The sequence below is a fragment of the Penicillium angulare genome (genome assembly GCF_028827245.1).
Source record: "Penicillium angulare strain IBT 27051 chromosome Unknown utg000009l_segment0_segment0, whole genome shotgun sequence".
NCBI classification, from domain to species: domain Eukaryota; kingdom Fungi; phylum Ascomycota; class Eurotiomycetes; order Eurotiales; family Aspergillaceae; genus Penicillium; species Penicillium angulare.
Genome location: NW_026623168.1, coordinates 783,925 through 806,017, shown reverse-complemented (window position 1 = coordinate 806,017; position 22,093 = coordinate 783,925). Strand labels below are relative to the sequence as shown.

Genomic DNA, 22,093 nt, shown 5'->3' with positions numbered 1-22,093 from the left:
TAAGTTCTTGTAATGTCGGGTGATATACAACCATTATATACACGATGACCGGAAGTTTGACACTTGCATTTATATTCTATTTGAAATATTATAGGTAATATTATACTATACCACGTTTTCCAATCGTCAACTCATCGGTCAAACTTCAATTTTCAAGGTTGTTTGATTATATTAACTTCAAGTTGAACTAATAATACCCTGCAATAGGAGTAAACGAATGTAATATGTAGCATCACGCCAGCCTCTCCAACTTCCGGAGAACCCTCTCCCTTCTCCCTAAGCCTGAAGGGTCGCGATCATTCCTCGCCCTATGACAAGATCTAACAGTCAGAACCCAACATTCTCAAGAATAGCAGTTTCATACGCTCTGAGCCCTGCACTTGGATTTTCACGGATATTTGTGGACTGCACGTACGCCTTCAAAGTCGGTTTATCGTCACCTACTTGTCGCTCTTCGTCACTTAATGAGTCGCTGAAATGGGAGATCTCGGCTTCAAATTGTTGCGCGGCTTCAGCTGGGATTGTGGGAGGGGCTTCATCGTCGGTTCTGGGAGTCCAATATATTAGTCGGGTTCTTTTATTTTCTTAATTTTCCTTATTTTCTTTCATTTTCTTCAAGTTTGCAATGAAGCTTTATAGGATGGACTAACGTTTGCCAGCTGGTCTGGCTATTTGAGTTTTTGTTTCGGCCCATGGTAAGTGGGCAGATTGGTTGATCTTGCATTTGTGTATGTGGAATTTTCATGAACTTGAATGTCAAATATACTAGTATTCTTACATTACCCGCCTCATCAGTGTAGTGTGATTGTGGGGTGTTAAATAGAGTTCTGGGTTGCCACGGGTGGCTCTAGAGCTTGATGTCGGGATGACATGGGGATTGCATCAAATGTTCCGAAACGGATGCGGTCGATCTCAACTAAAGTCTGAGGCAAAGACAGACCCAGAGCTCTTGGCCTCAGGGTTGAGGGTGCACATGTGAACGCATTGGAAATGCCTGAGATATCATTGGCAGTTCATCAAATCAGTGTGTTTACTGAGTGTGTTTACCGATTTATGTTCGCCTGAGGCTCCAAACATCTGCCATGGGAGATTGATGATGGGATATGAGTAGTATTAAGTCTTTAGGATATAGAGGAAATAACCACGAAGAGGCAGGTGCCTTGCGTATACGGTCGTTCCTTCCTTCAGAAGAGCGCATCATCACGATGGCACTTTCTGTGTTTTGGACAACTGACAGCTATCGCACGAGGAAGGAGCGATCCACCAGCGTAAACCATGTGCGTCCAAAACGCGCTCTGATTGGCTCAGACACATAGACATAAGGCCATGAACCAGGGTCTGGACGTGACTTGGTGCCTGAAAGTGCATCGGGGGAGAGATACTTCCTCCATAGTGGGTCCACCCATATTAAAAGAAGTACTAAGTCCTCGACTCAGTTTCAATATGGTGTAACAATCACATTCCACGAGGTTTATCCTCCGTAGTGATAGTGATACTCTACGGGTGCACGTTGCTCAGGGTTGCTTTTCTCCTTCTCATCTCACTCAGTCTTCTTATTAGGCTCTGAACATCCCCATCCCGCGCTGAAGAGCTTCATTATCTTCTTTTTTCCTTCGTTCGTTGCAAGAGTCGAGCTGCGAGGAAAAAATAAACGAAAACAAAGATGGCATCTTCTCGAACTCCACCTCACGCGGTTAATGGGCTTGCTCTCCTTACCCCCGTCCCCGACGAGGAAAACCCCGCCCACGATGGAAGTGAAGGGTCATACCTGAGTGACCCCCAAGAACTTCGCCGTCAAGCCCTGGAAAAAATCGATAATGCCCCGTTCGGCTGGCGTCATGTTCGCGCTGTGGTCGTTGCTGGTGTCGGATTCTTTACTGACTCCTATGATATTTTCGCTATCAATCTCTGCGTCAGTATGCTGGGCGTTGTGTACTGGCAGCATGAGAAAGGAAAGATCCCGTCTCATTCGGATACGGCTATCAAAGTTGCCACTTCGGGTGGTACTGTTCTCGGACAGCTGTTCTTTGGATGGTTGGCTGATCGCATTGGCCGGAAGAGGATGTACGGAATTGAGCTTATGATCATTATTCTCGCGACTCTTGCTCAGGCGCTGTCCTCCTCTTCACGTGCTGTCTCGATCACTGGGCTTCTCATCTTCTGGCGCGTGATTATGGGCATCGGAATTGGTGGTGATTATCCCCTTTCGTCGATTATTACTTCGGAGTAAGTGTTTGTTCTACCTGCTAGGCAAATATGAGCTAACGAGTCAGGTTTGCAACAACCAAGTGGCGCGGTGCTATGATGGGTGCTGTTTTCGCTATGCAGGGTATTGGTCAATTTGCCGCAGCGATCATTGCCTTGATCGTCGCCGCAGGCTTCAAAGAGTCTCTGGAAACAGCAAAGGATGTTGCCCATTGTACCGGTGTTTGTCAACTTGCCGTCGATAAGATGTGGCGCACGATCATCGGAATGGGTGCCGTCCCTGGATGCCTGGCTCTGTACTACCGATTGACGATTCCAGAAACCCCTCGGTACACTTTTGATGTATCTAGGGATATTTTAAAGGGAGAATCAGATATTAGGGCGTACATCAAGGGTGAAAGCGAGGGACACCCCGATGAGGTTCGTCGTGTGACTGTGCTACGCAATAAAAGTACCGAGCTTCTCGTTCCCCGGTCTAGCTGGGTTGATTTCCGAAAACACTTCATGCAGCGGGAGAACTTGTCAGTTCTTCTCGGTACTGCTGGGTCCTGGTTCTTCCTTGATGTCGGTGAGTTAATCCGTGCCTTCAGAAAAGTTGGAAATAAACTAACCTGTTCAGCTTTCTATGGTCTTGGTTTGAACAATTCCATTATCCTAGGCGCCATCGGTTGGACTGGCGGACACGATGTGTACCAAGTCTTCTATCGCAATGCTGTTGGTAATCTGATTCTTATCTGTGCCGGTGCCATCCCCGGCTACTGGGTGACCGTTGCCACCGTGGACACGATTGGTCGCAAACCAATTCAGCTTGCCGGCTTCATTATGTTGACAATTCTATTCATCATCATCGGATTTGCTTTCCACCCTCTGAAGAACTCCCACAACGGTCTTCTAAGTCTCTATGTCATCGCACAATTCTTCTTCAATTTCGGGCCCAATGCGACCACCTTCATTGTGCCTGGAGAATGCTTCCCAACCCGCTATCGATCAACTTGCCATGGCATCAGTGCTGCCTCAGGAAAGGTAGGAGCAATTATCGCTCAGTGCGTGTTTGGACCGCTGGTCAACAAGGGCGCTCCTGCGGGTGTATCCGATAGTCGATGGTTGAATCATGTTATGCAGATTTTCGCTCTCTTCATGCTTTGTGGCTGCTTTACGACTCTTCTTATCCCTGAGACGAAGCGAAGAACACTTGAGGATCTTGCGGGTGAGAAGTTAGCTGCCGAGGCTGATACGACTGGCCCGGAACATAAGTCTGAGGAATCCTCTTCCAAGCGGCCAGGCATGACTACAGTGCAGCCTGGGGGACCTTGATCGCTTCTGCAGGGCTTCAACTACTAGGATGAGCGGTTTCTACTTGACCTTGCTCATAAGATGGCGGCGAAATGACCTTGACTCTCTACTGATTTTCTTCTCATTATCTAATTTTACGCTTTGTTGAGTTCGTTAACTTCTTGGCTTTCCCTATTTCTCGTTTTCTTTTTTTCATTTATGCAAAAATAAGTTCACTATCACTCTTTTAGCCAAAAAGCGAGGGCAGTTAATGTTTCTGAACTTCCGGTACTTGTCGTTTTCGCTGCGAAATGGCATTGCTAGTTCTATCTACGCTGTTGTTGTTCTAAGTGCGCTCCCCTGTACTCCCGTGGCAGATCGGCAGGTTCCACCAACTACAATACCACACAAATGCGAGACTTTTTCCAGAGTGTCAGCCTGTTTGCACTACCACTTCACTACTACTAGGACCACATATTATATATGGGCACATACTCACGGATGTACTATATAGGAATCCCGGATCCGCGTCGTACGCTATAAAAGCCTAGTATCAGCCCCGGAAACTTAGTACCAGTTAATCTAGATCTGCACCACTTTCTGCATGGAAAACATCACATCATGTCTTCTCTGTCACGACAGAGTTTCAAATATCAATGCCTCTCTGTATTGAAATTTTAAGATGGTGGAATTCGGTATTAACAGCTGGGTGAACTTCAAGTTGATTGATGTATACTATCCCGTTTCCTTGAACGGATGATCCGCGCATTAAATCAATTCCAGTGGGAAGCCACATGGGCGGTCTTCTAGCTTTAGCCTATACATTGATAAACACCTTATTCTCTGTCTTCATTTCATTTGCGGCACCAGAAGTAGCCTCATCATCCTTTGTCTTTATGCTTTGATCTGCATCCCTTATCGACTGCAGAAAGTGAATCACCAGCTCCTTGCTTGTCCACTCGTTTCCCTCCAGCCACGGCTCGTGGGGGAGGGTATTCAGGAACCATGCGCGCCAGGGATCCAGGCTCGGGGATTGTGCTTAGACGTAACTCTGCTGTCTTCTATGGTGCGAAGAGACCGGTCACAGACCCACATACCCCCACAGTTTTACCATTTAGGTTAGTTGGGGTACGTTCCAATTCCTGCGATCGAACAGGTGCAATAAACATGCCAAAAATAGCACGAACCACCTCTTAGATTTAAGCGCCTAGGTCACATGATAGTGAGGCTGAGGGTGAATGGCCTTCTATCTTCTGAAAGCTAGAACATTTCCTTTGCCTAACGACACATCAAGCTCTATCACAAACACATTATGACTTCCGTATATTTTGGCCCCACAAACTCAGGGAACCAGGTCGGAATTAATCAGGGAACAATTCATCTGCCCCCAGGTAAGTTTCACAAAGACTGGCCCCGCACCTATCCAGGACTGATCGCCACTTCTTGACAGAGCGACCGGAAACTCCACCGCCTCCTCTCTCGACCGTACCGTTCCGTCGCGACCCAGATTTTATTGATTGTGGATCACTCCTTGATCAAATCCAAGAAAAGGGCTCTACGCAAGGTGCTCGGGTAGCACTTGTCGGCTTCGGTGGTGTAGGGTGAGTTGAAAGGACGATTCCAGTACGCCCTTCTTACTAATTTCCATGTAAGAAAGTCGCAGCTTGCCATAGAGTATTGCCATCGAGTTCGAGATCGATCGCCCGACACATGGGTTTTATGGATTCATGCAAGCAATGCAACTCGCTTTGAGCAGAGTTGCCGGGAGATAGCAGACCGAGCCAAGATACCAGGGCGGCAGGACCCCAAGGCAAATATTTTCAAGCTACTCCACAATTGGCTACACAATACAAAGACTGGAAAATGGATCATTGTCCTAGACAACCTCGACGACGATCACTTTCTCCATGCGATACCTTCAACACAGTCCACCCTAGAACAGGACCATAGTCTTCCCTCTGAACGATCGATCTGGTCTTATCTCTGTCAAAGCTCGATAGGCTGTGTTGTGATAACGAGCCGGAGTAGAGGGGTGGCTTTAAAGACTGTGGAAGACTACGATATCATTCCGGTCGAACCGATGGACGAGGGCCATGCAATCTCGCTTTTTGAAAAGAAGCTCGGCGCACAACCTAACCGCTCCGCAATTACCCAACTAGTCACAGCTCTAGAATTTATACCGCTCGCAATTGTGCAGGCGGCGGCTTTTATCAAGCAAAAAGCACCACGAGAGACAGTCACACAATATTTGGAAAGGTTCCAGAAAAGTGATCGTCAGAAAATCAATCTTCTTAAATACGAAGGTGGCCAGCTTCGCAGGGACCCAGAGGCCAAAAATTGTATCCTTCTAACTTAGCAGATATCATTTGAGGATATTCAGGGAAGAAGGCCATCGGCAGCAAGTCTCTTATCTCTAATGAGCTTTTTTGATAGGCAAGGGATCCCTGAAACTCTTCTACGAGAAGGCCAAGATGCAAAAGAAACAAGTAAGCAGAGTAATGAAAGTGACACTGAAGATGAAAAAAGCATATACAGCAAGGCCGACAGCTTTAAGAACAATATATCGTTACTAAAGGATTATTATTTAATTTCCGTAACCTCAGATCCAGCAAACTTCGCGATGTATGGATTAGTTCAATTAGGGATACAGAAATAGCTTAATACTCAAGGAAGCTCAAAGCACTAGAAGGAGATTTTCATCCGAAGGCTCAATAGGAATTTCCCTAAAGGGGATTTCGAGAATTAGAGGGAGTATCAACTGCTATTTTCCTATGTGTAGTGCACTATGATACAGCAACCAGTTAGAAAACCCTCAATGGAAGTATGGTCATCAGTGCTTCATAAAGCAGCCTCATTCACATGGACGAAAGGAAACTTAATCAATAGTAAAAAGATAGCAAAGAAGGCAATGAAAACAAGACAAGACTTATTTGGGGTGAGGGACAAGAAGACTCTGACGAGTTTGAATATACTTGGTTTAGTATATAGTCTTGGGGGAGAGTGGAAGAAAGCCAAAGAGCTCCAGCTGCAGGTGATGGAGACTCTCAAGCAGGTGCTTAGGCTAGAGCATCCTAACACTCTAAGTAGTATGAGTAACCTAGCATCAACCTACCAGCATCAAGGACGGTAGAAGGAAGCCGAACAGCTCCAGGCCGAAGAGCTTAAACTATGTTCTAAGGTACTTAGACTAGAGCATCCTGACACTCTAACCAACATAAGCAATCTAGCATCAACCTATCAGAATTAGGGACGATGGAAGGAAGTCGAATAGCTTGAAGTACAGGTGATAGAGACTTACAAGCAAGTGCTTAGACGAGAGCATCCTTTTACTCTAACCAGTATAGGAAACCTAGCATCAACCTACTAGAATCAGGGACGATGGAAGGAAGCCGAACAGCTCCAGCTATAGGTGATAGAGACTTTTAAGTAGGTGTTTAGGCGAGAGCATCCTCATACTCTAACCAGTATGGCTAATCTAGTATCAATCTACTAGAATCAGGGACGATAGAAGAAAACCGAACAACTCCAGCTTTAGGTAATAGAGACTCGCAAACAGATACTTAGGCCAAAACATCCTGATACTCTAACCAGTATAGGAAATCTAGCATCAATCTATCGGAATCAGGGACGATGGAAGGAAGCCAAACAACTCCAGCTTTAGGTGATAAAGACTCACAAGCAGGTGCTTAGGCCAGAGCATCCTGATACTCTAACCAACATAGGAAATCTAGCATCAATCTATCGGAATCAGGGACGATAGAAGGAAGCCGAACAACTTGAAGTGTAGGTGATAGAGACTTTTAAGTAGGTGCTTGGGCGAGAGTATCCTGATACTCTGACTAGTATAGGAAACCTAACATCAACCTACTGGAATCAAGAACAATAGAAGAAAGCCGAACAACTTGAAGTACAGGTAATAGAGACTTTTAAGTAGGTGCTTAGGCGAGAGTATCCTAATACTCTAACCAATATAGCCAATCTAGCATCAACCTATCGGAATCAGAGACGATAGAAGGAAGCCAAACAACTTGAAGTATAGGTGGTGGAGACTTGCAAGCAGGTGTTTGGATGAGAGTATCCTTTTACTCTAACCAGCATAGGAAACCTAACATCAACCTACTGGAATCAGGGACGATGGAAGGAAGCCAAACAACTTCAGCTACAGGTGATAGAAACTCACAAGCAGGTGCTTAGGCTAGAGCATCCCTCTACTCTGACCAGTATAGGTAACCTGGCATCAACCTACTAGAATCAGGGACGATGGAAGGAAGCTGAAGAGCTTAAAGTATAGGTGATGGAGACTTACAAGCAGGTACTTAGGCCAGAGCATCCTGATACTCTAACAAGCATGAATAATCTTGCATTCATTCTAAGAGACCTTAGCAGAGGTCAAGCTACGTTGCAAATAATAGCTCAGTGTGCTAAGTCTTGTAGTAAATCATTAGGCCTTGATCATCCATTTACTTTATCATCAGTATCCATATTGAAAAAGTGGCATGACTCCTTTGAAACCTCGCCTTCCAAGCCTTCTAAACCGTCAATTTCCACATTTTCGGAGCAATAGATCGAGCCCATGATATAAATGTCTTCTCTTGGTAGCCTTTCTCAGCAAGAAACTCTCATTTCCTTGTTTATCGTAACCCTTGGCCTTGTTTATATACTGCACAGGGGTCAAAGGACATATTTGGACGATCATGTTGAATATAGGACACAGATTTAATTCTACTTATATTCATTTGTCCAATCAACTTTATGCTTTCAGAGATCGTAATTCAACTCAATCTTGAATTAGAAGCTCCAGAAGCTATTCTATTACTGTGAGGAAAGAACAGCTGTATTTTTGGTTTCTTCCATACATTACGCCAAGAGTGGCTGCTTACAGAATCTGTATTTACGCCAACTATAATCAGTCTGGTACGTTTCACTATAGGGTTTGAGATATAACTTATGCGTGTTTGGCATGGAAGCCAATTTCGAATTCTTCTGTATGCGCAACTTGAAGTTGAAATTTTAAATGCAAAGTCTAAATGCAAAGTCTAGTGTAAAGTCTAATGTAAAGTTTCTAAGTATGCGTCAGTGTTAGCATCCAGAGACATTGAACATGACGGAAGTTTCTTTGAAACTCCCTATGTCTTAGTCTCTTTGTTCCGATCTTTCATACATTTCTTTGGAACTGGAATATTTGAATAAACTTTATTCTTCATGAAAGAGTTAGGGTGAAGGCTCTGTTCACTTTCAATCGTTCCACATAACATGTCGCGTTACATCTCACTTTAAAGCCGCTACCTCAACCATCCACACACTCACAACTTCTTCCTTCACTCCACACCCCACGCGTTCCACCTCCCACACGTAAGCAGTAGGGTCTGAAGGTCAAGTTTCACGCTCAGATCTCGCGTTTCCACATTATCATCGGAGAAGAGTCCAGGATACGTCCATTTTCATCTTCACACACGTGCAAGATTGCTCCTCACAACAACCAACTTCGTCGAATTCCAGCAACCAACCAACCAGACGCGAATACCGATCATCATTCTGAGAACTTCTGTCCATAATATCGGAAACGACGGAAATGGAAATCAAGAAGCGTTCACGCTCCCACTCTCGAACCCACTCCCACTCGCGCTCCCGCTCAGGACACAAACAGAAAAGATCAGACTCAAAATCCAAATCCAAGTCCAAAGACAAAACCAAAACCAAATCAAAGCACCGAAAAGGAAAAGAAACCCCCGAACAGCCTGAAGATACCAGCTCCACCCCCTTCCCCCTCAACGAGGGCCTCCTCACCATGGAAGCAACCACCGAAAAAGACCTCATAACCTCCCTAAACCTAATATCCGACAGCGTCGCCCAACAACGCCAAAAGACATCTAGCGCCATGATCCACCACTGGCTCTTCCCGCTTCTAATGTGCGTCATCGCGCATTTCATCTACACTCGCCTCTATCAGTATCCTGAGGACATTATCCTTGTATCCCTCATGTGGTTTATCTCCCTGATGATGATACTGCTTCTTATTCAGTATTTTACCGCGGGGTATATTTCCGAAGCGGAACGAGTGGGAAGATGGAGTTGGTTGTTTGGTAAGGATTGGGTTATGACATTTGAGAAGGATTTTGTTCCTTGTCCTGCGGGTGAAAGGAATGGAAATGGCGGTTCTGGACTGCCCATTGTTGATACCAGGTTTTTAAAATGGATGAAATTCCAAGATGTTTGGGTACGAGTTCCGGGTGGTGACGTTCTCACAGCTGACAAATGGGCCGAAGAGAAATACAAAGAATACAAAAAGCAAAATGGACCAATCCCACGCATAGATCCAAATTATCCCACAGAAACAATCTGTGTCGCAAGCGGCTGGCTTCGCGATACAATCTTCGTCACCCGATTCAAAGGCAAAATCATAGCCACGCTTGTCCTTCGCGTGGTACCCGTTGATATGGATGTGGTGGCTAATCTGCATCGAATCGGATTAACGAATACGAGTGCGGAGTTTGAATCGGTTCCTGTCCATAATACCTGCAGGGTGAAAGCGGTTATTCGCGCTTGGACCGTTATGCAAATGTATCGGGGACACGGGGTTGGAAAGGAGATATTGCAGTTTGCTATTGAGTGGGCTAGAGAGAATGGGTTTGGAGGGCCGGAGTTTGCGGTGGATCATGTGAATTCATTGAGGATTGTGCTGGACTTTTATTATGTGGATGTTGAGAAGATGGAGAGGAGGGCTAAGGAGATGTTGATTAGGGAGAGGGAGGCGGCGGAGAGGAGGGTTGTGGAGTTGTGTGCTCAGGATAGGGAGAAGGATCTGCTTTGGAGGGAATCGCAGGGAGAGATACTTGTTAAGGATATGGATGATGTGAAAATTGTTCCTGAGACTGAAATCTCTTCTTAATAGTGGATGATCTTTGTTGTTTCTTCTTTTATCTACGCATCGAATGTATTGCTAGATGATAATCAATGCCTGCGAATATCCGCTGTATCAAACAATTCCAGATCCAGAATCAGAACTAATAACTCTCCCCGTAACATTGGAATCTTTCATCAAATAAAGATATGCCTCTGCAACCTCATCAGCACTCGCAATTCTCCCTGTCAGATGCTTCTCCCCCAATGCCCGAAACGCAGTATCCTTTTCTTCCTTCTCAAACGTAGCATCCCACATCTCCGTATCAACAAGTCCAGGACTAACAGCATTAACCCGAACGGGTTTCATTTCCAGCGCCAAGTTCCTCACAGCACTATTAACACCGCCCATGACCCCAGCAACGATAGTCCAGTTCTCTGTTGGGCGTTCCGAGATTCCACCGCTTGTCAAGGTAAGAGAAGACTCTGGCCCGGGGGTTAGGTATCGAGAACCGATCTTTGCAACGAGAATCGGAGCGATGAGGCGCATCTGTACGCCTGCTATGATTTTTTCGCGCGTTATGTCTCCTAATGGCATGAGTGGTAGTGCGTCCGCTGCCGTGTAAACTATGTGATCGACAATTCCGACTTGAGAGAATAGGGATTCGATTTCCTGTTCTGATGTTTCACGAGATAGATCGCAGGGGTAATAGTTGATTCTCTCCTTGCAATCGGGAAATTCTGATACGAGTTTCTTGATTGTGCTTCCGATGCGAAGGGATGAGGAAGACGAGATGGTTATCCGTGCTGAGTGGGCCAGACAGGCTTTGGCGACAGCGAAGCCTAGTCCGGATGTACCCCCTAGAATAAGCACATGTGTATCGGCGAGTTTGTTGTAGTTGTACTTTGTGGAAGACATTTTGTCAAGCTTGGTTTGGTCTTTGTGTCTGAATGAGATTTGTATTGATGATTGCTGGTTGTCTGAGGGACGAGGGATGAGTGGTATAAATAGTCTGGCATCCTGAATACGTATCTCGAAACTTTATCACTGTCTTCATTTGCCTAACTCCGCCTAAATCGGAGTTTGGCGGTCTTGAGGCTCAACCTTGCAAACATATGGTGTTGATGGACGGAGCCGATCCCGTGATCGCTCCCGAAACTCTAAGACTGCATTTATTCTCCGATATCTCCGATTAGGTCAATATTCGACCTCTTTAATATTTTAGCTTCTGAATTCAAGATTAGAATTCATGGTTGCCCTTACGCATATTTGATGAAAATCCAATCTCGCCTTTGAAAATAGACTTCTGCATAGTCTCAATATTCAATTTCTCCAATGCATACTTTGCATAAGGAGATACTTGGCAAAGAACCTTGAGACTTGCCACAAGCACGAAAAGCATCGTCCTGCAGGCTCCAAGGGAGAAAGTTCCATTCCCAAATAATTCCAGAAGAGAATTTGCCGCTGAGACAATGCATGAGACCATGGTTTCAGGCATGGGATCCATTAGGAGTACGGATGGCTGGTAAGAGCTTGTTTCGTATACGAGCTGCGCTTGGCTTAATGTGTTTACTATGGATCGGGAGGCTTCCGATTTCGAAATCATATGCCAAACAGGAGGTTCTGGTGATCTTTTGTCTATCTCTTCTATGAAGAGGAGAACAGCCCAGTGAAAGTGGACTGTTACAAGGACTATACAGTAGAAGGTTAGTATCAGCCCGACTACTTCAATATGAAAGATGACACTTGCCATAACTGAGTTGATCTTTCGGGTTTAGGATCAAAAAGTCTCGCCCGGCCAGATCGAGAAGTGGCGAGAAGACATCTCGAAAAGTGAGCATGTCTCTGGCTGCAGTTTGAAAGAGAACATCAAGGATTTCGTCAGATTCTGCGTAGCTCTTCATATTGTTGATATTCCACCATGTCATGCATTTATGCAGTGTCGCGTGTTGAAGAATCGCAGAGACAACTTCTTTTGACATAGGTTCATTCATGCCATGTAAGGACCGAAAAGATTGATGAAACAAGCTCGTTCGCTCTCGAACGACTGTCCAAACCTGGCTTTTCTCTGAGAACAGTGATGTTTCAGCTAGTCTCTGGAGCTGGTTCAATTGACACGCGTTCTCCGTCAATGCCACACACCAGTATGTGATTTCACTTCGATGACGTCGATCAATGTCTAGATTAACTCTTTCTACTTCCTGTATACGTTTCATATGTCGCGAAGCACTGTCGAAGCACCCAACCTCAAAGCCCTGGGGTTTTTCGGGGATATTGATTGATAAAGATGCGAGTCCGATGATGTGCAAGGTCAAAATTGATTGATAGCTTCGATTTTTCATGGCTTGTTTCGCGAGTCGGATAGCCTCGGCCCAGATAAAGGTATGACAGGCTTGTGACTGGGCGCTGTTGGGGCCTCTGGTGGAGTGTCCGCCAGCAATAAAAAACTTGAACGCGAATGCGCGCACCGCGGCAGTTAAGGCTCTGCTATTGGACGTATTACCGAACGAGGACAGTTTAGATATCTTCTTCTTTTCAATTGAGCTATGGTTGTCTAATGAGAGCGCCAGGGTGATGATGGATCCTTCTATTGGCTATATTTCAATCTTAGTATCTTCACGGCCATAGAGCTGAAGGATGCGTACTTACTGCTGCAAGGGGAAAAACAGGACAGGAATAGCTTTGCAGGATATGTGAAAACCTCGATTCAAAAATACTTGAAAACGTCTTCAATAAGGCTGAGTCTAGAACCTCCCCTTCTTGTCGTCGATTTGCAACCTGTGTAGCTTGGGATAATGGTATAGTTGGAGGCTCTTGTAAACATGACGTATTCTTATCGGTGCCCTTCAGTGGGACCTTTTCCCACTAACAAAACGTGTATTAATATTCGCTTGATGATATATCCTTGACTTGGATATAATGGCGTACCTTGACAATGCATTCTTTCCTCCGACGGGCGCAGTTGAAGCAGGGCCGTCCACGGTCGCGTTGTCGTGCGTCACATCCCAGATGGCTCTTTCGACAAGCCTCGCAACTGTGAAACTGCCGTCGCATATTTGGCATGGCTTTGAAAACACAAAACGAAATGGGCAAAGTCTAGCTTCATCAATAGTATAATCTCTAGTATTTGGAGTTGAGTTCAAAGATGGTAGATGTGGAGTGATTAACTCCGTTAACGCCGTCAGCCCCGAGAACAAAGATATGGTTTTGATCTAACTTGATTCAGTATTGTTGATGCCTAAAAAGCAAGGGATCAAAAACAGTGGCTTCAGAACACGCTAAGCGACAATAGGTAATATTGATGCCTAAGGGCAAACATCATAAATAATCACTGCCCAAGTGTCAAATCAATCATGAAAGAAGACTACTAAAATCTCTCAAAACCACCCATGACACAAAATCAATAACGAGAAATCGATTTTCATCATCCAATTGATCTCATCATGTCTCACACACTACCCAATGACCCAGCCCAAGTAGCCAAAATAATGCTATCATGGCACGACCTCGACCTCATCTCATGCACAACCCTCCAAACCCTTTGGGCAGGCTACGGTCAAATCTGCGCGATAACCGCACGCACAACCACAGCAGCATCATCAAACCATCTAAGCAAACTCTGTGGCGTTGAGCCCCGCGCCGCAGGATCTACCTACAACCTCATCTTAAAGCTCATCTCACCGCCCCAAGCTAGCGCAGACGAGGGACACTTACGAAAAATGCTCAGTTACGAAATCGAGCAGAGATTCTACAGTGATGTTGTTCCCTTGCTTGATGAAGAGGTTCATGTCGCGAAATGCCTTGCTTCAACTAGAGATCTTGTCTCTGGGTCGAAGGATGAGGAGCAACTGGCCGGCATTACGGCTACTATTATGGTTGATTTGAGAGATACATTCCCTGTTATGGGTGGGAAGCGGAGTACCCTGTCTTCTGTCCAGGTCCATGGTGCTTTAAATTGGTTGGCTGGGTTTCATCGTTGTTCGTGGGGATTGCTTCCTGATTCTATGGATGGGTATGTTTTGCCGCCTCTTCAGGAACATAAGCGGAGAGAGTGTGGAGATGGTGTTGGGGAGGGGCTCTGGCTGAATGGGGGATATACTTATCTCGCGACGCGGATGAAAGAGTATGCCACTTTAGCTCAGGATGGGGAAGATGAATGGTCATTTTATCTGTGTCATGACTCCAGAAACGGCTCATCTCTCGCGGAGGCAGTGGCATTGTTTTTGACACCGTGTGGCCGAGCGGTGGAGTCATACATACACGGTGATGTTAAGTCGGAGAACCTTTTCACGTCAAAAAAGGAAGATGAGGTTGCTTTCTTTGACTTTCAATATGTTGGACTTGGATTGGGAGTGTGTGATCTGGCGAAGCTGTTTACGTGCTCTGTTCCTTTAGAGATGCTCGTTGATGATGTTGCGAATGAAGTTCCGGAGCGACTTGACATGTGTAAAGGGGAGAAGAAACTTTTGAAGCACTACCATGAGAAACTTGTTCGTGGTCAGAAGTCTGATTTCTATGAGTGGAAGGCATTCCTTCGTCACTGGGAGACGGCGTTGGTGGACTGGTGTCGGTTCCAGGCGTCTTGGGGATTTTGGGGTAACACGGAGTGGCTGGAGGCTCGTGTTAAAGCTATTATTCACAACAAGACATGGAGGGACTGGTTGTATGAGAATATTGAAGGTCGGGAGTTAGTCATTGTCTGACTGAATAGCATACACACGAAGAGAAGCCCGAGTAAGAAATCAAATCCGATGAACTACCTGTTTCAAGATCTAAATTTAAACCCGAGCTTAGTTCTTTCTAGATCGGAGCCTCTTCGCGGACCTCCGAAATCGATTTAGGAGTTAAAGCCAAGAGATCAGATCTGTCGAAGGCCACGCGGCACGGATACAGCTCAAGTGGATACATCCAACCACTAACTTTAGCATCGGGTGAATATCGGGACATCGCTGCCCAGATGTGCTCAGAACAGGAATACATAGAGTACATCGATGAAGTGGATCATAATGCATATTCGCCGAGCCTTGAATAAATTCGCCGATAGGTATGTACTTCGTTATTGACAAACTACGAATCCTCCAACCATTCATCCCGTAAACCAAAGCCGGTCGAATCCCGATAAAACTCCGAAAATGCATGAACATCCATGTATGCCATGTATACCCCTGATCTAGCCCAGTCCATAAACCGTAGCCTAGACATGTGGCAAAATAATACTCCGGCTAATACCCCAGAAAAAAAGAACAGTTTAGCCAAAGTCCCAACTTTATCAGGTGATAAATTCACAGCTAGAGTTCATGCATCAGATTCCAATTTACCGAGAACGAGAACAGGCTATCCGGCCCTGAACTCCGTCCGAAGCCGGTGGCTGAATGTCCATGGAAGGCGGCGGATAAGGCGTGGTGGCGTGGCGTGTCTGCATGACAAGACAAGATGGCTATGGCCCCAACAGGCTAAATTAGGTCCATTCACCCGCGTGGGAGGTAGCAGGATGGAATGCAAAGCTCATTTGCCGTGCTGTTGTGGGGTTTGTTTGTATTGGTCTGTGCGATGTTACCCTGTCATTTTACAGGATTGGGGATTACGAATCATGAATTATGAATGTGTGGAGTGTACAGAGTTGGATGCCATGATTGTGAGAATGTGGGAAAGGAGAGGAAAGACTATTCCGGTATAGGTGGTCGATGCCGACACAGTACCTAGAAGCCGAATTTGAAGCTTTGTGGCTTTATACAAGGATCCATAGACACGCGTTCATCTTACTATAGGCCCTAGTAGTGTAGTTATGGTATTGTTGGTTCTTTGCTTGCTGGAGCTGGACGGTCAACAATTCGGGGTGCGCGGGGTCCCCGGGTCTGGGGGTTCCGGGTACAAAGTGGATCGGGATTGCGAGTTGAACCAATTGAACCCGCGTTTCGGCTTCCCCTCTTCTCCGTCGTAAGATTGGATTCGGGGCTACGGCTGATGCCGACAAAGTCAGTCAGAATAAAAAATGTTGGGAGTTTCAAATTTGTAAAGGCATCGAATTCATCTCATGTCTTGTTCTACTCACTGTATGGAGGAACTGAATAAGTATGACCTCGCATATCCTATACCATGATGATGCATCCAAACCAAAGAATTCATGAATAACAAATTTACCCCAAAGTTCACCTGATGTCTTGGCTTCTCCGGCTAAATCCCTCTCAACCAAACTGACCAACAACAGCCACCGATGCTGCAAATCCCCACCCTAACACTGATCCTTGCCGAATAGATGCACCATTTATACCCGACTCGGCTAGTCCCCGGATCAAGACGCGTCGGCTAGGCAAAAGCAAACAGCGAACAGCGAACAGCAATCAAGCTGCCCGAAAGGAAACCTGCTGTCAGTGGTTGCTGGTTAGACATTATTCCCTGAAACACTCGGACCCGTTGTAAGCATGGTTCTGGTACTAACCCGGGTCCGGCCCCGTGGGGTTAAAGTGTCGGGGAAATTTAGCCAGTCCGAACTTGAACGTGAACTTGGGCCGGATGAATAAATAGACTGCTGATCCCACGAGATCGCGGTCTAAGGTTGTAGGCAACGCGACGACTTTTCTTTTTGTCGTGGTTCAGCAAAGCTTATAGTTTGAAGTCTATCCTTCCCTGTGCTGTTGGTCTTCTTCAAGCTTTACAAGGTTGAAAGCTTTATCTTTTTGATACCGTCGTCATGGTTGCTCCGCTCGTTGGTGAGACGGCCATTTCGGCTAAGCGTGCTGAGCTCGCTGGTAAAACTGGTATTCTGGGATTGCTGAGCAATAAGAAGACCTCATTGATTGGATTGTTTGCGTCGCTTGGCGGTCTTGTTTATGGATGTACGTTCTGTTCTGTCCTGTTGCTTAAGTCATGAGATTTGAAAAAAAACGCTAACAAAATGAAGACAACCAGGGAATGTTCGCGCAGGTCTTGACCATGAAGTCATTCCAGGACGCCGTATGTACCTTCCATTCTTCGCCGAAACAAACAACAAGCTAACACGCACGGTTAGACAAACGGATATGCCGCTACGACAAGTATTCAGCAGGGTATGTTGACATCGATTCTGGAACTTGGTGCTTGGGTCGGAACCCTCATCAACGGATACCTCGCCGATAAGCTTGGTCGTCGCTTGACGGTTCTGGTTGCTGTCATTGTCTTCTGTATTGGTGTTATTGTCCAAGCTTGCACAACGAACAAGGATTATGTCTTTGGCGGTCGATTCGTGACCGGTATGGGTGTTGGTAGTTTGAGTATGGTTGTGCCACTGTACAATGCTGAACTCGTGAGTTGAGAAATATTGTGGAGAAAGGATAAATCAAATACTGACAAGATGCAGGCACCTCCTGAGATTCGTGGATCCCTTGTCGCTGTCCAACAATTGGCTATCACATTCGGTATCATGGTTTCCTTCTGGGTATGCCTCCTCTTCCATCCCACTCTTATTCGATTCACTCAAACTAACTTCCACAGATCGGCTATGGAACCAACTACATCGGTGGCACCGGAGATAGCCAGTCAAAGGCTGCATGGCTCGTCCCCATTTGCATTCAGATTCTCCCCGCCGTCGTCCTCGCTATTGGTATGATGATGTTCATGCCCCAATCACCCCGTCACCTTATGAACACCGGTCGCGAAGAAGAGTGCTTGCAGACTCTGGCCCGTCTCCGCGGTACCAGCACAGATGATCTTCTGGTCCGAATTGAGTTCCTCGAGATTAAGAGTTTGCACATATTTGAGGTTGAGACATCTGCCGAGAAGTATCCTCATCTGCAGGATGGGTCTTTCAGCAGCAACTTCAAGATGGGATTGAATGATTACTGGTCGCTTGTTAGCAATAAGTCTATGTTTAAGCGGACAGCAACCGCTGTATGTTCCTTGGTTTCCTTCCAGTGATTTATTTCGGTTGGGTGCTAACTTTTGCAGTGTATGATCATGGTCTTCCAACAATGGAATGGAATCAATGCTATCAACTACTATGCGTAAGCTTTTTTATGCATTCTTTTTTTTTAAAAAAAAAAACTTCACTAACATGTTCTCTAGTCCTTTCATCTTCGCGGATATGAAGTTGCCCGGAAATACTACAACTCTTCTTGCCACCGGTGTCGTCGGTATTGTCGAGTTCCTGTTCACCATCCCCGCCGTGTTGTGGGTTGATCAAATTGGTCGCAAGAAGATTTTGATCGCTGGTGCCATCGGAATGGCATCATGTCACTTCATCGTCGCCGGTATCATTGGCTCATACCAACATTCGTTCGAGACGAACCGTGCCGCTGGCTGGGCTGCCATTGTCTTCGTTTGGATCTTCGTCATCAACTTTGCCTATTCTTGGGGTACGTCATTCTAGCCCAGATCATGTTTCGTGGTACTTACAATTATTTCTCTAGGTCCTGTCGCGTGGATTGTCACATCCGAGGTTTTCCCACTCAGCATGCGTGCCAAGGGTGTCAGTATTGGTGGTAGCAGTAACTGGGTACGTCATCCAAGTCGCATTTACAATCTTCACTTAACCTTCCAGGTTTGATCTAATATGCAAATTAGTTGAACAACTTCGCCGTCGGAACAGCTACTTCTCCATTCGTAGAGGCTTCTACTCTCGGCACCTTCATTTTCTTCGGTGTCGTCACTACAATCGGTATCTTCTATGTATACTTCTTTGTCCCCGAGACTATGGGCCGTACCCTGGAGGAAATGGACGAAATCTTTGGTACAACCGGTGTCGCAGCCGCAGATGCCGAACGTAAGGCTCGCATTGAGAGCGAAATTGGTCTTCTCGCCCTTGTCGGCGTTGAGAACCCTGTTCTCGAGAAAGAAAAGGAAGTTGACGCGTTACATTCCGAAAAGGCTATTGAAACTGCAACTGAAGCACCTTTCGAGTCTCATGACTCCCACGCCGATACTCGCACAGAGACCTACGTGACTGGGGGTACTCAGTAGAGTTTACGTATGTGTGTGTGTGGATTGGACTCAGCAAGGAGTCCTGCAGTGGCATTTGAGATACCCGTTAATCCTTGTTTTTAACCCTCGCCCTTTCTGTACCTTATACTTTAGTATTTATACTAGTTATAACTATTAACCTATTGTGGCTTTCTGCATCTGATCGATCGGTTATACCCGGTCGGCTTTTGGTGAAACCATCTGAATACGAAGATCTTCGCTCCACTTGGTCTGTTTTAGTCTGTTTTAGTGCATGTGGCTTGTTACTATTGTATAGAGCTGCAATGAGGATCGTCGTGCAGTAGATCCATCACATGAGAATTTTAATTGTATCTGGTGGATCAATAAGATTTTTGGGGGGCTTTGGTAGTAACAGCCAAGAGGAAGAGTTTTATTTTACTTTTTCTTATTTTCCTTCTTCAGCATTTCTTTTTTTCTATGTATAGAGTGGTGTGGAGTCGGTGGAGTCTTTTCCCCCACGGAAAGCAGCGTGTGTGGTTGGGTTCCGGACGTGACACACCACTTAGATCCAAGTGTCTTACATCTTCCAGCCTTAGGCCTCCACCGTTTCCCTTTAATTGAGTCCCTGCATATTACCTGTTCCCTACTCTCACTTCTCCTGTATATTATCCTGTCCTCTCCTTTTCTTTCCTCTTTCCTTCTTCTCTCCTTCAACGCCACCTACATCAACTCCTTCATCTCTTAATCTCATCAACAACTCAAAATCCATCTCCAAGACTCAACCCAGTTCAATTCAACCAACACACCACCCAATCCAAAATGTCTACCACTACTTCCATGTCTACCACAACCACCTCCGCAACAGCAACAACCACAGCCTGCACAGGCAGTGTCTGGGAACTCCCCGGCATCACCGATGCAGCCTGCGGCGCCGCAAACACAGGCAACATGACCTCCGTCTTCGACACCTGCTGCAAAGGCGACAAGCCAACCACCTACAACAGCGACTGTGGTATCTACTGTCTAGCCCAGAACCAAAACGTCTCCAGCCTTCTACACTGCCTCCAAACCGAAAGCAACAACTACCAAGCTGTTTTCTGCAACGATAAGCTCAACGCTACTGCTACTGAGGCTGCTACTACGACTAAATCTACCGGTACTTCCACCGGTACCAAGACTAGTGGGACCTCGACCTCGACAAGCTCTAAGAATGCGGCTGTTGGTGCTCAGCCTGTTTCAACTATGGGAGTTGGGGTTTTGGCCGTGCTTTTTTGTTCGGCTATGATGGGTGTTGTTGCGTAATTGACTGGGCAAGTTATGAGTGAGGGACATGCGATCGCGATGATTTGTTTCTTGATTCAAGATTCTAGATCAGTGGTCTATTTAAAATGGGAATTTGAGGTTTTTTGTTCGCTGTATCACTATTTAATGAATACATATTTAATTTTCCATGTTGGGCTTGATTGCGTAGGTATTCAAGTTAGTGTTCTCCAGATCATGACGTCGTATGTGTACATGGTATACCTCACATCAGCAGACATTACCTACCTTCAGGGTTTCAAGGCAGTCTCGAATCAAAAATGCAGGATTTGTCGGATCATCGCCCCAGTCACCTCCATCTTGCTTACATCTATCCATCCATGCATCGTGCAGCGTGCTGAATTTGGCTGCCTAAAACTTGAAACGGGGATACTGTATAACAAGATACAAAAGCTTTTTATTTCTCTACAGAGCAACAACTAGATCCATGCAGATCCATGCAGATCGAGGGTCTACATTTGGAGAAACCTTAGGATCAGTATAATGTGTGTTGTTCCGTGGCTGATGTGGCTAGTGTGGCTGTATATATTATATAATATTAGTTCAATAGTTACTTGTTGATTGTATAGTAGTATTATTGTGGTATTATTGTGGTATTCATTAAATACTTACTTAATGTTAACTATTATTGGTATAGTATAAGGGAGTATGAGTATTGTTATATATTGATTATATACTATTATTTGGCACCCGTGCTGAAATATAGATCCCTGATCCCTGATCCTCTTATCTTCTTTGAGATTCCCTCCGACCGATGGCCAGCGACTAGCTCGAAAAGAGTGGATCCCCGAGCAAATATATCCGAGAGTTCTATATTTGGAGCTTCATAATCACGAGGTAAACGGTAGGATGCTTCTTCATAACCGAGTCCTTGACGTTCAGGGCATTGAGAAGCACCGAAATCTGCGAGGCGAAGATCAAGATTGCCGTCCACCAAGAATTGTGAGAGCTTCAAGTCGGAATGTATAATACCAAAGGAATGAATCAAGATGATGAACTCGATGATTTGTTGCAACCATTTTGATTGTAACTTGGGGGGGGGGGGGGGGGGGATTCTTCTTGCGATATTTCTCGAGGTCACCATGAGGATAATAGGTGACCTTAAGGTATTTGTGATCGTTACCACTACCCTTAAAAGTACATTCGGCAATACAGTATTTTGGATCAAGAATATCATATATCATTATTTCGCGTTTTATGGGTTTCAATTCCCCGTCTCGGGGGAGCTTTCTTATAATCTTTTTATCTATGAGCCAAGTGGTTGAGAATACACTAATAGCCAATAGATATTACTTCCGGTGAAGATCTGTTAGAAATAAAGCAATGAATTTGGTATCTCAGCGCTTACATTAGGTTCTTTTGGCCGAGCAAGCTGAGTTGGTTTTTGATCTGACATTTGAGAAAAGAGGTAGATGGCACCGGAAGGAATGGAAGGTAGTCCAATCCTGCCAACCCAGGATGATTGATGCAGGTAGAAAATTTGATAATTTTCAGTCAATATTGACAAACAATGTTTGAATTTAAGATGCAAAATTAAAAAAAATTTGCTGTTGCTCCAAA

At 45.5% G+C, this 22,093-nt stretch overlaps 9 protein-coding genes across 9 annotated transcripts; 6 read left to right on the top strand and 3 right to left on the bottom strand.

Moving 5' to 3' along the window:
• Positions 1–327: 327 nt before the first annotated feature.
• On the bottom strand, positions 328–694 carry N7478_011846 (uncharacterized protein; the record flags this gene model as incomplete). The annotated part of the gene is made up of 2 exons (XM_056928060.1): positions 328–547; positions 651–694. 2 exons carry the CDS (start codon positions 692–694, stop codon positions 328–330), a joined length of 264 nt encoding a protein of 87 aa, XP_056773787.1.
• A 969-nt stretch (positions 695–1,663) lies between these two features.
• phoD (phosphate:H+ symporter) lies at positions 1,664–3,519 on the top strand (the record flags this gene model as incomplete). Its single annotated transcript, XM_056928059.1, has 3 exons — positions 1,664–2,226; positions 2,274–2,773; positions 2,825–3,519. 3 exons carry the CDS (start codon positions 1,664–1,666, stop codon positions 3,517–3,519), a joined length of 1,758 nt encoding a protein of 585 aa, XP_056773786.1.
• Positions 3,520–4,789: 1,270 nt separating this feature from the next.
• N7478_011844 (P-loop containing nucleoside triphosphate hydrolase protein) lies at positions 4,790–5,833 on the top strand (the record flags this gene model as incomplete). The annotated part of the gene is made up of 3 exons (XM_056928058.1): positions 4,790–4,868; positions 4,928–5,078; positions 5,131–5,833. The coding sequence occupies 3 exons, from the start codon at positions 4,790–4,792 to the stop codon at positions 5,831–5,833; spliced, it is 933 nt and encodes a 310-aa protein (XP_056773785.1).
• A 3,216-nt stretch (positions 5,834–9,049) lies between these two features.
• N7478_011843 (GNAT family N-acetyltransferase) lies at positions 9,050–10,366 on the top strand (the record flags this gene model as incomplete). The annotated part of the gene is made up of 1 exon (XM_056928057.1): positions 9,050–10,366. The coding sequence occupies one exon, from the start codon at positions 9,050–9,052 to the stop codon at positions 10,364–10,366; it is 1,317 nt and encodes a 438-aa protein (XP_056773784.1).
• An 87-nt stretch (positions 10,367–10,453) lies between these two features.
• Positions 10,454–11,236, bottom strand: N7478_011842 (uncharacterized protein; the record flags this gene model as incomplete). Its single annotated transcript, XM_056928056.1, has 1 exon — positions 10,454–11,236. The coding sequence occupies one exon, from the start codon at positions 11,234–11,236 to the stop codon at positions 10,454–10,456; it is 783 nt and encodes a 260-aa protein (XP_056773783.1).
• An 809-nt stretch (positions 11,237–12,045) lies between these two features.
• N7478_011841 (Zn(II)2Cys6 transcription factor domain-containing protein) lies at positions 12,046–13,381 on the bottom strand (the record flags this gene model as incomplete). The annotated part of the gene is made up of 3 exons (XM_056928055.1): positions 12,046–12,905; positions 13,036–13,183; positions 13,247–13,381. 3 exons carry the CDS (start codon positions 13,379–13,381, stop codon positions 12,046–12,048), a joined length of 1,143 nt encoding a protein of 380 aa, XP_056773782.1.
• Positions 13,382–13,761: 380 nt separating this feature from the next.
• Positions 13,762–15,021, top strand: N7478_011840 (uncharacterized protein; the record flags this gene model as incomplete). The annotated part of the gene is made up of 1 exon (XM_056928054.1): positions 13,762–15,021. One exon carries the CDS (start codon positions 13,762–13,764, stop codon positions 15,019–15,021), a length of 1,260 nt encoding a protein of 419 aa, XP_056773781.1.
• Positions 15,022–17,009: 1,988 nt separating this feature from the next.
• Positions 17,010–19,252, top strand: N7478_011839 (uncharacterized protein; the record flags this gene model as incomplete). Its single annotated transcript, XM_056928053.1, has 9 exons — positions 17,010–17,154; positions 17,220–17,272; positions 17,328–17,600; positions 17,655–17,732; positions 17,789–18,184; positions 18,242–18,297; positions 18,359–18,648; positions 18,703–18,788; positions 18,857–19,252. The coding sequence occupies 9 exons, from the start codon at positions 17,010–17,012 to the stop codon at positions 19,250–19,252; spliced, it is 1,773 nt and encodes a 590-aa protein (XP_056773780.1).
• A 780-nt stretch (positions 19,253–20,032) lies between these two features.
• On the top strand, positions 20,033–20,515 carry N7478_011838 (uncharacterized protein; the record flags this gene model as incomplete). Its single annotated transcript, XM_056928052.1, has 1 exon — positions 20,033–20,515. One exon carries the CDS (start codon positions 20,033–20,035, stop codon positions 20,513–20,515), a length of 483 nt encoding a protein of 160 aa, XP_056773779.1.
• Between the last annotated feature and the right edge of the window lie 1,578 nt (positions 20,516–22,093).